This window comes from Culicoides brevitarsis, chromosome 3 (genome assembly GCF_036172545.1).
Source record: "Culicoides brevitarsis isolate CSIRO-B50_1 chromosome 3, AGI_CSIRO_Cbre_v1, whole genome shotgun sequence".
NCBI classification, from domain to species: domain Eukaryota; kingdom Metazoa; phylum Arthropoda; class Insecta; order Diptera; family Ceratopogonidae; genus Culicoides; species Culicoides brevitarsis.
Genome location: NC_087087.1, coordinates 33,237,119 through 33,254,805, shown reverse-complemented (window position 1 = coordinate 33,254,805; position 17,687 = coordinate 33,237,119). Strand labels below are relative to the sequence as shown.

Genomic DNA, 17,687 nt, shown 5'->3' with positions numbered 1-17,687 from the left:
TCATGTGTCATCTTTCATTGACATGAGCGCTTTTCTATAATTTTTTTACCGCATTTCAATTTTTTTTTAAAACATAGAATCAGATTAATCTATTCTTATTTCTTTTTTTAGATTTATAAGATGCAGTTTTAGATATAATATTGGACTATACTCTAAGCTAAAATTTGATGGTAGATGATCTGAAGCAACTAACTTCTGAAGCGATTCAGAAACTTGGAAATTTGAAACTTTGACCTTACTATGTTCCTTAATATTGATACAATTTATATTCATACACAACATAATTAATTGGATCAGTAGCTGATATTTCTAATAGCAGATCATCAACGAGTTTTTAAGAGAGGTTTGGATCTTCATTTTGCTATCTTCTTAGATATCTTCTATCTCTATCTTCTGTTTTCTATTGGTCGAACTTTCGCTTTCATACTAAGTTGAAGTTTTCCAATGTCTTCGTCTAACATTTTTCATTAGGTTGATGCTCATACTGTTATTGTCCTTTCATGTTAAGGCTTTGTAAACTCCTTTATTAATTTGTTGGCTATAGAGAAATTGTCGATTTAATACAATTTTTGTTCATTACAGGCTTGATGCTAACTTTTGTTGTTCTATTAATAATTGTATGTTCTTTATATTTCATGAGTATTAACAGAAAATGATGTTTAAGTTTGTTAATGTTCGGTCTTCATTATTTCATGAATGTAATTAGTTAAGGTTAAATTTCAGGATACATTGTCACGGTTCGAAGATCTATTGTGATTGTACAAGGCCTTGAGGCTCAAGTATTTGATGATAAGATGAAAACAATTTCTTCAATTCTAAATTCTTTATGTCTGAAGTTTTTTTTTCTGATGTTTAAGATTATTTCTCAAGTTTTCTGATATTTCATTAAATATCTCAAAAACTTACGGACAGACATCAAACTCCTCTAAAGATCGATTTTTTCTTCAAAATGCTCTAAAAAAGAAAATGACATGATGATTTAATGTTCTCAAATTCTCAACTTTACCTGCTAATTTGCTTACATTAACAACATAACAAGACGACATAATTGGCTTTCATAAAAAACTTTCAGGTGTGAAAAGTGCAATCTCCTCTCAAAAACTCTCTAAACATCAAGTTGCATTTTCCGGTACTTTACAAAAAAACATGAAATTTGTAAAGATTATCCTCTTGTGTCGTCGCCAAATCCTATTTTTCCTGTTATTTTGCTCCAAGTTTCTGTGAGATTGGAATGATAGCTAACCACACGCGCATTTTTATTGCAATGTCGCAGAAAACTTTGTGTTTTTTTAGAGAGGTGTAATAAAAATATTCATCCGGCAAAACATTAAATCCTAATGGATCGGGTGAGTGTAAAAAAAAGTACTTAAACCACATAAAGAACTAAATTGTCGTTTCTCGTTGTTGGCGGTCGTTATTTACTGATGCAGAAATATTTTAAAGTCAAGTTATGGTCGTTTCTCCCCTTTTTGTTTAACTCTTTCTTTCCATGCAAATTAAACCATTGACGAAAATCATCAGGTTCCCCCTTTTTTCTGTGCATAATATTAAATTAATTATGTTGACAAATTTTCAACAATGCTCATCGTCATGTGTGAGTATGGGAGTTTTGGAATGAATGAAAAGAGTGAAAAAAAAATTGAATAAATTAATTACTGTCAATTTGGAGTATAACCGATTATTTTTCTCTATTCAAATGAGCGAGTGTGGCAGACTAAAAATATTCAAATGAGAATAAAAGTGGGATTAAAAAGATAACGAAAACACAGGCAAACTCGGCTTGTGTCTGTTGAAATTGTTATGGAGAAGTTGATGATAGAAAAATAATGGATGGGATGTTCAATTTTTGGCGCTGTTTTAAGTCTTTTAATGAATTTAAACGATGCCAAGTTGAAGTACGGTGCATGCAAAGTGTGCGCTATAAATTTATTCCAATATATCTACGGAACAAAATTGATGTCAAGTTGGAGAGAATAAAGATAAAGTGCACTTAATAATAACAATAATGGTCGATCCCTGTCGTCCCCACACTTATTAATATAAACGACACATGAGTTAAATAAACTTTATAACTGTGTAATTTGATCTTTATCCAACGAAAGACCCTCATGCAATGAGAATTATGACGCGATAGAATTAACAAAAAAACTTTTTTTTAACGCATTTTGAGAAAGAATTGAAAATTTGAATTGTGCATTAGGAGAAAATTTTAATTTCATTCGAGGAAGAAATTTAAATTGTATATTGGGTCAAAAACTCAAAATATTAAGTAGGAGAAATCTTATAAATGTATTTAGAGAAAAAATCTCAAAATAAACTTTAAGGAGAAATTTTGAAATTTGCATTGGGACAAAAAATTTAAAATGTACATTGGGTCAAAAAGTCGAAATTTCCATTTGGATAAAAACAATGGGTCAAAAAATTTAAATTGTCAGAAAACTCAAGTTTTACATTGGGTCGAAAGCTCAAAATGTGCTTTGGGAGAAAAACTTAAAATGTACACTGGGTAAAAAACTGAAAATTTTTATTAAGGAGGAAACTCAAATTTTACATTGGGGCAATATCCAAAATTGTACATTGGGTATAAACTCAGAATGTTCATTGGGTTTAAATTCAAAAAAATAGAAAACTGAAAATGTGCATTGGGACAAAACTCAAAATAAACTTTGGGTCAAAAATTGAGAGAAAACTCAAAATATACATTGGGAAAAGCTTAAAATTTGCTTTTCGAAAAAATTTAAAATGTACATTGGGTCAAAAAAAAAGTAAAAAAACTTGCATTGGGCAAAAATTCAAAAAAATTTTAAATGCACATTGGGTCACATTTTCAAATAAAAATTATCAAAAAAATCACAAAAAAACTTACCTCAATGTCAATATCGGGCGGCAAACATTCATCATCGGGATGATCACTCGTCGGCGACTCATCATAGAAGAAATCCTGCTGCTGCGTACCATTATTGTTGATATTATTGTTATTATTATTGTTACCATTACTCTGCTGTTGTCCCATTAGGATGTCTGTCTGTACACTTGTCGTCGTAAATTGCGGTTTTATTTGCGAAGTCGCATCACTACTTCGACTCGAGCTGGTTGTGCTGCTGTTCAAACTACTTTGCGTATCACTATTTGAGGGCGTTCTCCGTTTAAGTTCTACCACAATTGGTTCGGGCGCCGATAAAAATACTTGCACAGCATCCTCATGCGGAAAACTACTAACATCAATTCCGTTAACCTGCAACGAGAGAAAAAAAATAAAAAAATTGTTAGTTGAAAAGTAACGAAATTAGCAACTTTTTCAATAAACCATCCGAGTGGAATAACAAAAATGTGCTTAACATGTATCGCAAACAGCTTTAACTCAATTAAGTTGGCCTCAGGTGGTCGAACGGATATGTGAAATTGATTCAATTTCACCCAAACTTTTATTTTTTTCCATGAAAAAAAAAAAAAGTTTTCTACCGACACGAGAGATACTTTTGTGTCATCGCAGTTCATTGCCTCCTAAATCGCCGGGAACGGTCAATCAGCAAATCGCTCGCAGCTGAGAAAAATTTCATCATTATAAATAAATCAATTTAAAATTGTCGTCTCTCAAGCATGATAATTAACAAATTGCTAGTTTGTGTCTTTTTCCGTGACTGAGTGATGAAAATAATCGACAAACACATGTGATTTTCCGACCAGACAACAGCGTGCCACACACGCCGTCGTCGTAAATTCAATAAAATGCTCGGAAACAATGCAAGTAAACATTTTTAAGCTAATGTGCGAATAATGCAATGAACGAAATTTAAGGAAAGAGAAATTGTTTATTGCGCATTATTTTGAAAAATAAATGAGTTGTTTGGCAAAAAAAGAAGACGAAAAGAAGTTGCAGACACACACGATGGATTAATTTGTTTCTTTTCTTGACATAATTAGGTTGGAATTTTACTTGAAAGTCGTTTGGAGAGGAATGGAATTGTGGTAAGAGGGAGATACAATGTTGCTAAGTCGAGTTTTAAAAGTTTATGTGGTTGAAAAGGGGAGTTAAGAAGACATATAAAAATAGAAAAAAATTAATTTTATGAGAGGTAAGTTATTTTTTTTTCTTTACTGAATTGGCTTAAATTTCAAAAAATTCTTAAAATAAATTCTCAACTCGAAATTCTATTTTTAACAAAAAAAAAAAAAAAAATAAAAAATAAAATAAAAAAATGAAATATAAAGTAGTAAAAATTAATTTAAAAAAAAAATAAATTTAAATTAAAAATTATAAAAAATTAGTTTTTTTCAAATTAATATATTTTATACTTAAATTAATTTTCATTTAGGAAAATAAATATTTATATTTAAATAATTTAATTAATTAATTTTAATTATTTTTACCCAAATATATGAATCCAAAAATCTTACATTTTCAATTTCTTCATGAAAAAAAACAAATAATTTAATAATTTTGTTTAATTTATATATATTTTTTTTAAAATTAATTATTAATTTGTTATTTTACTAATTTATTTTTTTTTAAATATAAAATGATAAAAAAAAATTAAATAGAGAAAAATTTGCAAAAAAAATGATTTTTCTTTAATTGTTTTTTAAATTTTTTTTGATGAATATTTTTGAATGATTTATTTTAACGATTTTTGATGTTTTTTAATAAAAAAAATCCATTTTATAAATTGAATTAATGAAAAAAATTTTGGAAAAAATCATTGATGTCCATCGATGGGCATTCTTGAATGCACCCATAGAGAAAAAGCGTTTAACTACGAAAAAAAAAAAAATAAAAAAAAAACAAAATATTTATTTTTTTAATATTTTGCATAAAAATGATTTTAACAATTAATTAATAAATATTTTTTTTTACTTAATTTATTATTATTTTATTTTTTTCCGTATTAAAATTATTTTAAAAAATGAATCGAATAAATATTTAAAAATTATTTTCATATAATGCTTTAAAAATTTTCCCATACAAGAAAATTTTTTAAAAAATTTCGAAATTCAAAGAAAAATTTATTTAATTTTTATTATTATTTTTCACAAAAATTAATCAAAAATTAAATTTATTTTAAACTAAAAATTTTAAAAAATTAATTAAAATATTTAATATAATTTTTTATAAGATTTTTTCAAATTTGAAATTTAAAGATTTTTTTTAATTTAATTTTTTTTTATTTATATTATTTTTTTCTTTCAGAAAGATAAATTATTTGAACTTCCATGCATCTGCCGCTCTATATCATTTTTCATTATTTACTCATCTGATTAAATACTCGTGCACTAAAATCTTCACCTTTCGTAACCCTCTAACTCGTAATTTGACACCGAAAATCAAACACTCGTGGATTTGTATCTCAATTTTTATTCAATTTTGTGCATTCAACGCGATAAATCACCCTCACTGACTAACTTCCATTTAAAAAAAAAACAAAAAATTTATTTAAACTCCATTTGTTCCGAATCGAAATTGTAAAATAAAAACCAGCATTTTATTTATTTTCATGCATAATTGACGTTATTGACATTTCAATTTGTTAATTAAATTATTTGTGTTTCAAATTGAAAACAAAAAAAAAAAATGTTGCCGATGACAGAATTTGTTTTGATTCTGTTTTTTCCCCGTTTTGTCCTCGTTATTGCAAAAGTAGTATTGAATGTGAAAAAAATAACAATTGGATTACTATAGATATATGACACACAATTGAAATGATAAGCCCCGTTTGATAAGAAAAGTTTTTAGCTATAAAATGGCACGTTCGTTCCGTTGCGAATTCATTCTGCAAACGGAAGTCACTCCTGTGCTAATCAGAGAAAAAAATTCGATGTTCACATCAATCGTTCTTATCGCGATCTGCCTACTTAACAATGGATTAGCGGCAGATCGGAATTACCGATATCGGCAATTTGATGATGAGATAGGTGAGTTGCCAAAAAGAAATCTTTTTTATCACATTAATTGCTTTATTGACCATTTTCAGAGAATCTTCGGGAAGAATTTTACCAAGAGCATCTCAAATTCATGGAAAATGGCGTTCATTCAGCGCGTCTCTTGGAACTTTATGACGAACTAAAACCACCCTCGGATTTCATGCGAATGAATTTGGAAGACATTCCCCAACCAAAAATCGATTTGGCATGTTACGGATGTCGAATTGCTGCTCCAACACTTTTCAATTATCGCCGCGTGTTGCACATGTCGGACGAGTATATCGAAAGAGCTGCCATCGATATTTGCGTCAATGCGAGAATTACGTCAAAAGCAGCTTGCGAAGGCCTGATTCGGATTAATTTGGAATCACTTTTGTTTGTGATCGATAATCAACCGAAGCTGACAGCAAGTACTTTTTGCGCGTTTGCCTTTCATGGATCTTGCGGAAGAATTACCGAACCGGAGTTTTTGTATCATATCACAGTTGATCCAAATTATCCTGTGTGGAATGTAAGAAATTGATTTTCAAAAAAAATTCATTTTTTAAATAATTTTTTTTTCAGGAAAGTCAAGTTAGTGTGAAGAAAGAACCAGAAACTTTCAAAATAGTTCATATTACGGATGTTCATTACGATCCGCGATATGTGGTTGGAAATAACGGTAAGAATTTTTAAATCTCTTTGAAATTTGTAATGTATTTGTAACGCAATAATTCAAAATCTGCTTTAAAAATCTCTTTGGGGTTCTTTTGTAATATGTTCGTCTTTGCTAACAGAAGGTTTCTGTACAAGAAAATTTCGAAAATCTACAGTCAAATTTGTGAAAATTAAGAAAATGTAATGTAATGTTCATTGCATACCCAAAAATATTAAAATTTAATTTACTTTAAAATTGAAATAATTTTATTAAAATAATTTTAACAAAAAAATAATTTTTAAATAATAATTTTTTTAATTAATAATAATGAATATTATTTTAAAAAAATTAAAAATTAAACGACATACTATACCGCATTTCGATATTACATACCTACTCTTTATTGTCCTCCTTGATTTTTAAAGAAATAATAAAAAAATTTTTCCTTGACCGTTTTAAAAAAAAAAAAATTTCCATGACCGTTTAAAAAAAAATTATTTAAAATAAATATTTTTTAAAATTAAAAAAAAAATAATTTTATAAAAAAAATAAAAAAATAATAATTTTTCAAAAAAAAAAAAAAAATTAAATATTTATTTTTTAATATTTTGTTAAAAAAATATTTAAAAAATAATTATTATTTTTAAATTTAAAAAAAAAAATTTTAAACCTTTTTAAATATAAAAAAAAATTAATTTTATCAAAAATCAATTTTAAAAAAATCATCTAATGGGAAAAATTCTCACAAAACTAACTTTTTTAATATTTTTTAGCAAAATGTGACGATCCAACATGTTGCCGCCAATCTCACGGAAAACCACAAAACGCTGCTGATGGAGCAGGACGATGGGGAAGTTACGATTGCGATGTTCCATGGGAGTCTGTTGAAGATTTAGTTCAACACATAAAAACTGAACATTCTGATGCTGAAATCATTTATTACACAGGCGATACTGTCGATCACGGAATTTGGGAGACATCATTCGACTTCAATGTTGACGTGTTACGCAAATTTGACGATTATATGGCCTCCGAGTTTAAGGGAAAGCAAGTTTTTCCTATTTTGGGAAATCATGAAGCGCATCCCGTTGATATGTAAGATTTTTATTTTGAATTTTTAAAATATTTTTTTTATGAATTTTGGAAATTTTCAGATTTTCTCCCGAAGAAATCACAAAAGAAAGTCTCTCAATGAATTATTTGTACGAATATATCGCGAAAGCATGGCGTCAATTCCTTCCCCAAAGCACTGAATTGACTCTCAAACGCGGCGGTTATTACACAACTCTCGTTCGTCCTGGATTTCGTGTCATCGGACTCAATAACAACGTTTGTTACAACGTCAATTGGTGGGTCATGTATCACCCGAAAGAGCATACCGTTCAATTAAATTGGCTGCATGACGTGTTATTGGCTGCTGAAAAGGCTGGCGAAAAAGTTCACATCTTGTTGCATCAACCGCCAGGCGGCACAAGTTGTTATTACGTGTGGGCACGTGAATATCAGAAACTCATCGATCGCTTTTATCACATCATCACCGGGCAGTTCAACGGACATACGCATCGCGAAGAGTTCAATGTCTTCTACAAAAGTGACGATATCTCGAAAGCCATCAATGTGGCATGGAATGGAGGCAGTCACGTTACTTACACGAACGTTAATCCCAATTATCGCGTTTATCACGTCGATAAAGAGACACTCGTACGTATCCTTGGCATTCTTGCAACTCGTAACCCACATTCATTTTATCTTTTTCGCAGCAAATTGTCGAGGCAGTCACCTACTTTTACAACTTAACGGATGCAAATCAAGCGAATTCAGTCCCGCACTGGCAGAAAATGTATTCCTTCAAAGAGGAATATGGCGTCGAAGATTTGTCCCCGCGGAGTGTTGATGCTCTTGTAACTCGTTTTGCCAAAGAAAAAGACTTGCTGATGAAATATTGGGAATACCGGTACAAATTAGCTGAGCCAGCATTAGAAAATGGCTGCAATAAAAACTGTTTGAAGGAAAATTTGTGCACAATTGTCACGAATCAAGTGTTTGACGACAGAAAATGCAACGAGCTCAAAAAATTATTCAATAAGCATAATTAGAATTAAAGGCAAAAAAGATTGGAAAACAATTGTTCTAACTTTTCATGTCATTTCCATTCCATTTGCGAACAGAGAAAAAACGAGGAAAAACAAAACAACAGAAGTTAACAATTTAATGTTGTTTGCGTCGTCTACCATATTCCAATGGTCGGTCACAAAACACAAAAAAGTAAAGTACAAACAATCAAGTCTCAAAACTAAATAAATATCAAATGAAATGAACAACATAAAATTTCTGGATGCCAACAAAGTTTTTGTCTCGTTGCTCGGGCGTTCGTGTTCAGGGACGTTTCTTCAATGGAAATTGCTTAAAGGGCCTCATTTAAAAAATTTTCATATTTTTCTTTATTTTTTTTTAATTTAAAAATTTTTCATTTTTTTTTTTTTTTTTTTTTTAATTTAAAAATTTTTCATTTTTTTCTTTTATTTTTTTTTAAATTTTAAAATTTTTCATTTTTTTCTAATTTTTTTTTTAATTTAAAAAATTTTCATATTTTTCTTTAATTTTTTTTTTAAATTTAAAAATTTTTCATTTTTTTCTTTAATTTTTTTTCAGGTCATTAAGAAACTCATAAAAAATGAAAACACTTCATAAACCTATTTGGCAATTTATGATGAATTTATAACAATTTTTGGATCTATACAGAAAACATTCAATCAACAAATCAACGAGGATCTCGAATCACTGTCTCACTACTTCAAAATGTCGAAATTGAAAGTCAATGCCAGTAAAACGAAATTTATGATACTGAATGAAAGCAGCACTTAAAATCGATGAGACAAAAAAAAAAACTTCAGAAAAGGGAAATTCTGTTCTCTTAACTTCAAAATTAGCTTTCTCTTAATTTATCTACATTTTTCCGTTTCATTTGAATTTTAACAAATTTTTTCTTTAAGCTTTATCTACTTTACGGTATTTATGAACAAGAGCCCTTAAGAGTCAAACCGTGAAAAAATCTTTCAAAATCACTCAATTTCCCTCCCCTGTTCGACTCGTTTGCATTACAGAAGACCTTTTGTCTCATCTCACAAACAGAATAGCTGAGGATAGATTTATGTGGTAAAAAGTAGCAAACATTTCACTTGTTTGTCTTTTTTTCTCGCATGCTCTCCTCTCTCTCTCTCGTGATGTGAGAAAAAGGAATGTTTTTCCGAGAACGAAATTTGCATTCATTGAATTTGTATGCAAATAATGTAATTTCTGTATGTTTGCTTGTTTGTTGTTCGTTTGAATGCTGATGTTTCCTCCGTCCTGTCACGCAGATTCTACCCGAGCCATATGTTCAAAATGTTTTTAATTTACACTCATTTAGCTTTTCATGTGTCTCTTGTTTTAAATTCCGACAACGAATAACAAACAGAAATTTTCCGCAAATTCACGTAACTTTGGATGATTTTAAATGAAAATGTATCCGTTAAAGAATTTCAATGTGATTAATTTCTTTAAAAATTTTAATTTTTTGAGTGAAAGTGATGTCATCTTATTAGCGGAACACACCCAAATGAGACAGTGAAGTATCAAATTCAAGTGCTACCTAATTATTTGCCGACTTGGTACGTAATGCGATATGTAAACTTCTTGAGTAGTCATCCGAGTGTATTTGTCAAACAAAAATATCAAATATTAGGCTTTTGATTGAATTTCACTCGTCAACTAATTATGGTAATGACTCTTCCGCGTTTGTTTAATTTTTTCTGCATCTAAAAAACTTGAGAGTCACCGAGAGATAAGTTCAAGCGATAATCTGCATCAGTTTCCGCTTGTCGATGATAAAAACTTTTCATGCGAATTCACTTTCAGTCGTTTCTCGTTCGCGAACTTCTCTTACACGAAAAAATGAGTTCTGAAGAAGATTTTTCTGACGATCTTTTGTTCCAAGGCAAAGATCGTGACTTCTTCAAAAAGGAAGACTTTGCTTACATCGCTTCAGAAATCCTTTGTGCCTTTTTAACAATCATCGGAAATGCTCTTGTCTTGCTCGTGTATTGGGGCGAACGAACGTTGAACAAATCGCAAAAGATTATTCACAAATATATCATTTCCATGGCACTCGCGGACTTGTTAATGGGCATTTTTGGCATCCCAATGGCAATTTATGTGTCGGTTGGTTTGCCGCAGCATCGGTTTTGGTGTCTGGCCTTTTTGTCGATTCAAACGAGTTTCGGGATGATTTCCGTGTTGGCTTTGGTTGCAGCTTCGACAGCGAAATATCTCTCCTTGGCGTGTCCAATATGGTTCACGACGCGCTTCAATGAGTTCTGGGCAACGAGTCACATTTTGGTGCATTGGTTAGTTGGGATGCTCATTGGATGGTTGCCTTCCATGGGATTGAATAATGCACCGGAACGACCAATTGTGCAATTTCGGAACAATACGAATGATTTTAGTGAGAGACAAATTGCGAGAAATGATGAATTTTATGGATGCAAGAGCAATGAAACGCACATGTAAGAATTCCTCCAAAAAATAAAGTTCAAAGGAAAATTTTTGACAAAGGGAAATTTTTGGTTGTAGATGTTTCCGTGACGATTTTCAATGTTACTTTAATGACATCGTGCCGAAGCAAATGTCACGTGTACTGATGTTTGGAGTTATTGTACCATCCTGTCTTGTGTTGATATGGATTTACATCCGGATTTATCTCATTTTTAAGAGGACGGTAAGATTTTCATTCATTAAAAATCTAAAATTTTAAATATCAAAAAAAAATTTTGTTTTTTCGAATTTTTTACAAATTTTTAATGAGTTTTTACAAAAAAAAAAAAAAATATTACAAAAAAAATTATTCATTAATATTTTTATAAAATTTTTATTTTTATAAAATTCAAAGTTCAGAAAAAATTTTTTTTTCGAATTTTTAAAAATTTTTCATGAGTTTTTACAAAAAAAAAAATGAATAAATAAAAAAATAACTATTAATTAATATTTTATTTTTTTTATAAAATTTTAAAATCCGGAAATTTTTTTTTTTTCGAATTTTCAAAAATTTTTCATAAGTTAAAAATAATAATTAATTAAAATAAAATCTTATGAAAATTCATAAAAAATCTGAAAATTTGCGAAAAAACCAAAAAAGTGATATAAAATAAAAAAAAAAGTTCTTTGAGCAATTCGAAAATTAAAAAATAAAAAAAAATAAATTTTTCATGACGTTTCAAAAAAAAAAATAATAATAATAAATAAATAAATAAATTAAATAAATAAATAAATTAAATAAATAAATTAATTAATTAAAACATCTAAAGTTTAAAATCTAAAAATATTCATGAAAATTTTTAAAGCATCTTAAATAGTGAAAAATTCTATAAAATTTCGAAATTATTCAGAAAATTAATAAAAATTGATAAAAATTCTTTAATAACTTCCTTCCTTTTTCATTTTTCAGATGAATCGCAGTCACGGAAACGACAACTCATCCCTTAAACCCGATTGGAGTCACATTTTTCTTTCCTTATTCGAGTGCTGTTGTCCCTTCAGAAAATCTCCTGCCAAAGAAATGGACCAAAAAACGCGCGAACTTCAAACAACCATCGTCCTTCTCATCACAGTTTTATTTTTCGTCATTTGCTGGGTCCCTCTTTACATCATCGACGTCTTTTTCTCGTTCGACTCCCAAAGTCTCAGCATCACGATAGAGACCATTAACGCCTTGATCGTGCTGCGACACTTCAATTCCGTGCTAAATCCCTTCCTGTACGCTTATCACATGAAAGGATTCAAAAAAGCCCTAAAACGAAAATTAATTTGTTGTTGCAAAAAGGACGATGACGAATGGGAAAAAACTGGAGGCGGATCATCAACGGGTGACATTTTGCGATCCAGAAGTACGAGATTTTCGATGTTTTGCGAACAAAAGGCGAAAGTTTGAATCGATTTGCGAAACTTTTTTTTACGGTGCAAAAAAAAAAGTTTATTTTTCGACAGCAATTTGTTTATTGTTTGCCGTTAACACTTCTACATCAATTATTTTGCAACTTTTCCGTAACATTTTTTTCCCCCGATGAATGTTGAGATGGAAAAATTCGCATTTCTAAATGGAAACAATTCATCAGTTAAATCGGAAGTCATTTTTCAGTCTCTAAAAAAGGATTTTTTTCGTCACATTTGAATAGGAAAAAAATGTAAATGACCCGAATCTTTTAGAGTTATTAAAAAAAATCGGACTTCTTCAATTTTCTCGTTGATTGGAGCAAACTCCCCAAAGACTAGACACGAAATTCCCCCTTTTTACTCCCCAAAATACTTTGTCGTAATCCAAACAATCAACCACAATGGAAGCGATTATGTGTGTTTGCTATTTCCATTCAATTTATCTTATTTCCTCGTAGACTTCTCGTACATTTCTCGGAATTAAGTATATGTTTGCAATTACAACAATGCCTCCGTTTGCCGTTCTCCGCATCGAAAGACAGACATAAATGTTCTGTAAATTGTTCTACGCCATTTATCCTTTCACTTGATTACAGTCGATAATTTGCTCGAGCACGAGAGGAGGCAAAATGTGTAAAGAATTGATTGAATTTTAAGTACTTTGCTGATTTTCTCTGTTTGGTAAATTCCAAAGTGAAACAAATTTTTAGCCAGAAGCAATGCTTTGGTGCATTTTTAATTAGAATCTCTCAACAGAAGAAATTTTTTATTAATATTTGCATTTTATTTCCAGGTGACACAGTTTTCTTATCTTTTGTTGATTTTTGCACCCAAAGTTTTCTTTTATTTGTGCATTTTTCGTAATTATTGTTTGTTTTCCATTTAGAGAGTTGTGTGTTTTACAGTTGAGAAATTCATTCAGGCTCGTTTCACTGGATGAGTGTTTGCTTTCGTTTTCATTCAGCAAAAAAAAAAGATAAATGTTGGTTACTTGCTTTCAAAAAATGAAATATTTTGGGAGAATTTATATCTTCAAAAGTGGTTTTGAACTGAAATTTTGTGAAAAAAAAAATTAATTGAATTTTTGATTTTTTTTAAAGCTGAAATAAAATTAAAAAAAAATTAAAAATAAAATTAAAAATAAAATTAAAATTAAATTTTATTACAAATTTCTGAAGAAAAAAAAAATTATTTAAATTTTTTTAAAATTTAAATATTATTTTTATTAAATTTATTTTTAATAGAAATAATTTTAATTTAAAATTATTTTAAAATTAGAAAAAGTTTAATTTAATTTTTTTAAATTTTTTTTAAATTTTAATTTAAATTAATTAAGTTAGGTTAAAATTTTTTTATATTTTTCAATAAAACATTCATTTATTTAGATTTTTTTAAATTTTTCAAATTTTTTTAGATTTTTTTAGAATTTAGATTTTAGATTTTTAGAATTTTTTTTAAATTTTTAAAAAAAATAATTTATAAATTAATTAATGAAAAAATTTAAATTAAAAATTTAATAAATTAATTTTTTTTTTAAATTATTTTTCGAATTTTTTATGAAAATTATTTTTTTTAAATTAAAAATGAATTTAATTTAATTTTTTTTTTAATTTTAATTCTAAAATAATTAAAATTATTCGTTTAAAGTTATATGAAAATTTTTAATATTTTTTTTAAATAAATTTCTTTAAAATTTCTGAAATATTTAAATTAATTTGAAATTTAATTTAATTACCTAAATTAAAATAAAAAAAAAATATTCAATGTTGAAAAAATAAATCTATAATTTTAAAAAATAAATAGCTATTAAGTAAAATAATTTTATTTTAGTTTTAAAAAAATTACAATAATTAAGTAAAAAATTTATTAAATAAAATAAAATAAATTTAAATAAAAAAAAATAATAAATAAATTTAAATATAATAAAAATAATTTTTTTTAAAAATATTTAATTATGTTAAAAAAATTCACTCAAAATAATTTTCTTTAATAAAAAAAAAGAAGCAAAAAAATTATAAAAATATTGGTAAAGGAACATTTTAAGTAAAAACGAGTCCTTTTCTCGCAAAACCACACGTAAAATTTTCCTGTTAAAAACACATTGCGACACACACAGTTGTTGTCGCACACCAGAAAGCACCCAACAAAAGCTCAAGATTTATCTCTTTCTGTATTTAAAAGATAAATTGACATATTTTTCACACATTTATGAATAGAAATGGGACTTTTATGAGGTGTTTGCTACAACACCTTTTGCCTGCTACCCGAAAACTTGGCTCCCATTCAAACATTGGCCCATAAATCAAGCCACACAAGACTTCTTCCTCTTACATGGCTGAACTTTTTTTTTTGCATCCTTTTAAAATAATCACAACTGCTCGGAGGAACAATGAAGAAACAACAAACACACGTGATGACAATAAAAGCGATGTGCCTTTGTGCGAATGAACGCTTTCCTTTGTCTTGCGGATGTTTTGTGTGAGGCAAATGCCTGCCGATGACATGCGTGACCTAAAAAGTCATCTTTGTGATGTGTCACTTTCCGGCATCTTATCATGGGTACAGGTCAGTTTTGTTGGGCCCTTTGGCGAGAAAACACGTGATGGGTTCGCTGTACATCGACAAAGATGTGAATTTTTTCGAAAAAGCGGATTTTGGTTACATTTACACGGAAATCGTTTGCACCGTTTTGACCATCGTTGGAAATGCGATCGTTTTGTTGGTTTTTTGGAGTGACACGCAGAAGAATGAGTCGCAGAAAATTATTCACAAGTACATTGTTTCGATGGCATGGGCTGACTTGTTGATGGGAATTATTGGAATGCCAACGACAATTTACGTGTCAGTTGGATTGCCGCATAATCGATTTTGGTGTCTCTTCTTTATTTCGATTCAAACGAGTTTCGGGATGATTTCTGTGTTGGCTTTGGTTGCAGCTTCGACAGCGAAATATCTTTCGTTGGCACATCCGTTATGGTTTTCCACGAGATTTACGGAATTTTGGGCCAATGGTAAGTAATTTTTTTTGAAAATTTGATCAAAATTTGCCTAAAATTAAATTGAATTTATTTAAATTTTTTTTTTAAAAAAAAAATTTTAATAAAAAAATAATTTAAAAAAAATAAAATTAAAAAAAAAAAAATTAAAAAAAAAATTAAAAAAATTAAAAAAAATTTTAAAAAATTTAAAAATTTAAAAAATTAAAAAAAAAAAATTAAAAAAAAATAATTAAAATTATTATTTAAAAATTTTAATTTAATTTTAATTAAAATTAATTTAAAATTAAATTTAAATAAAAATATTTAAAAATAAATTAAAAATTAAATAAATAAATTGAAAAAAAATTAAATTTTTTTTAAATAAAAATTTTTTTTATTTAAAAAAAATTTTTTTAAATAATTTTTAAATTATTAAAAATAATTTTTTTTTAAAATTTATTTTTTTAATTCTTATTTTTTTTAAATTTATTAAATTAAATTAAAAATTTAAAAAAATTAAATTATTTAAAATTAAAATTTATTTAAAAATTAATTTTTTACTAAAAAAATTACTTTTAGTTCATATTTTGGCTCATTGGTTCGTTGGAACGATAGTTGGATGGTTACCTTCGATGGGATTGAACAAAGCTCCACACGAACCTCCGATATGGTATCGTAATAACACTCAAGAGTATGAAATTGAAGCAATTGAGGAAAATGATCGCATTTTTGATTGCAAAAGTAATGAAACACATATGTAAATTTTGACTTCCTTAATTGATTTTTCAATATTTTTCAACAAAATTTTTAATTTTAAGCTGTTATCGTGAATTTAAATGTTATTTCACGCAAGTAATTCCCGCAGAGATGTCATTGGTATTGATGTTTGGCGTTATCGTGCCTTCCAGTCTTGTTCTGATCGTCCTTTACGTTCGAATTTATCTCATTTTTAAACGAACGGTGATTTTTCTTAATTTTAAATTTTTTTTTATTAATTTTTTTTTATTTTTAGCTTCAAAAAAGATCAAAATCCGTTCAAAACATCAACAAATTAAACCAAAATCAAGGAGATCCATTAAGAAATCGTGAAATCCGCACGACAAGTGTCCTTTTTGTTACCGTTGTCTTTTTCGGAATTTGTTGGATCCCGTTATACGTCATCGATATCGTGTCATATCTTTCGCCGAAGAGTGTCGATATCTCCTTGATGGGAATAAATGCGCTGATTATTATGCGACACGTGAATAGTGTGTTTAACCCGTTTTTGTATGCGTATCATATGAAGGGATTTCGCGCCGTGGCAAGACATGCATTTGCAAGGATTTTCTGTTGTCGCGATAAACGACATCCGGGATGGCGTCCCAGCAATGTAGCGACATCAAGTTGCATTGATAACAACACGGAGAACAGGAAATGTCGAGAAATCTAATTATCTTTTGTCATGTCAAAAGATTTTTTGGTTAGATGTTTTCTTGTACTATTTTGATTAAAAAAATTTTTTTTCTTTGAAAAATATTAAATTATTTTAAAATGAAATTTTAATTAATCTAATTTTAATTTTGCAATTGTTTTTTTTTTATTTTTTTTTTATTTTATTAAAATTTTCCTTTAAAATATTTATTTTTTTAAATTATTTTTTTTATTTTTAATACAATTTTTAATATTTAATTTAATTAAAATTTAAATTATTTTAAAATTATTTTAATTTAAAATAATTTTTTTTAAATTTTTAAATAATTTTTAAAATTTCTTTAAATTGGATTTTTTTAAAAATTTTATTTTAATTAAATTATTTATTTAATTTAAAATTTAATTTTAATTTTCTTTTAAGTTTAAAAATTTTCTTTAATTTTGTAAAATTTAAAAATTTTATTTTAATTTAAATTTTTGCTTAATTTTTAGTAAATTTTTAATATATTTTATTAATTAAAATTTAATTATAAAAATTATTTTAAGTGAATAAATTATTTAATTTATTAATTAATTTTTTTATTAAAAAATTCCTTTAATTTTTAATTAATTTTATTTTTTTTTTAATTTAAATTTTTAAAATTTTTATATTCTATTTATTTTTTTTTAATTTTATTTTTTTTTTATTTGTATTTTATTTTATTTTTGAATTAGCTATCAAAGTAATTTTCATCTAATTTTCTGCGATGTCACGAAAACTGGTCAATAAATGTCTG

At 27.6% G+C, this 17,687-nt stretch overlaps 3 protein-coding genes across 3 annotated transcripts in view; 2 read left to right on the top strand and 1 right to left on the bottom strand.

The window, feature by feature from the left end:
• The window catches only part of LOC134834696 (E3 ubiquitin-protein ligase PDZRN3), a 104,197-nt gene that overhangs the window by 9,619 nt on the left and 76,891 nt on the right, over window positions 1-17,687 (bottom strand). Inside the window, exons 2-3 of the mRNA XM_063849444.1 lie at window positions 3,071-3,235; window positions 2,867-2,923 (exon numbers count right to left, since the gene is read on the bottom strand). Of these exons, the coding sequence (XP_063705514.1) occupies window positions 2,867-2,923; window positions 3,071-3,235 (222 nt within the window). The remainder of the gene's footprint in view (window positions 1-2,866; window positions 2,924-3,070; window positions 3,236-17,687) is intronic.
• On the top strand, window positions 5,780-8,874 carry LOC134834162 (sphingomyelin phosphodiesterase-like). Its single transcript, XM_063848731.1, has 6 exons — window positions 5,780-5,910; window positions 5,970-6,430; window positions 6,484-6,580; window positions 7,330-7,651; window positions 7,711-8,257; window positions 8,317-8,874. The coding sequence occupies exons 1-6, from the start codon at window positions 5,814-5,816 to the stop codon at window positions 8,650-8,652; spliced, it is 1,860 nt and encodes a 619-aa protein (XP_063704801.1). The 5' UTR covers window positions 5,780-5,813; the 3' UTR covers window positions 8,653-8,874.
• On the top strand, window positions 10,971-12,576 carry LOC134835136 (adenosine receptor A2a-like). Its single transcript, XM_063850004.1, has 3 exons — window positions 10,971-11,100; window positions 11,168-11,312; window positions 12,039-12,576. Exons 1-3 carry the CDS (start codon window positions 10,976-10,978, stop codon window positions 12,519-12,521), a joined length of 753 nt encoding a protein of 250 aa, XP_063706074.1. The 5' UTR covers window positions 10,971-10,975; the 3' UTR covers window positions 12,522-12,576.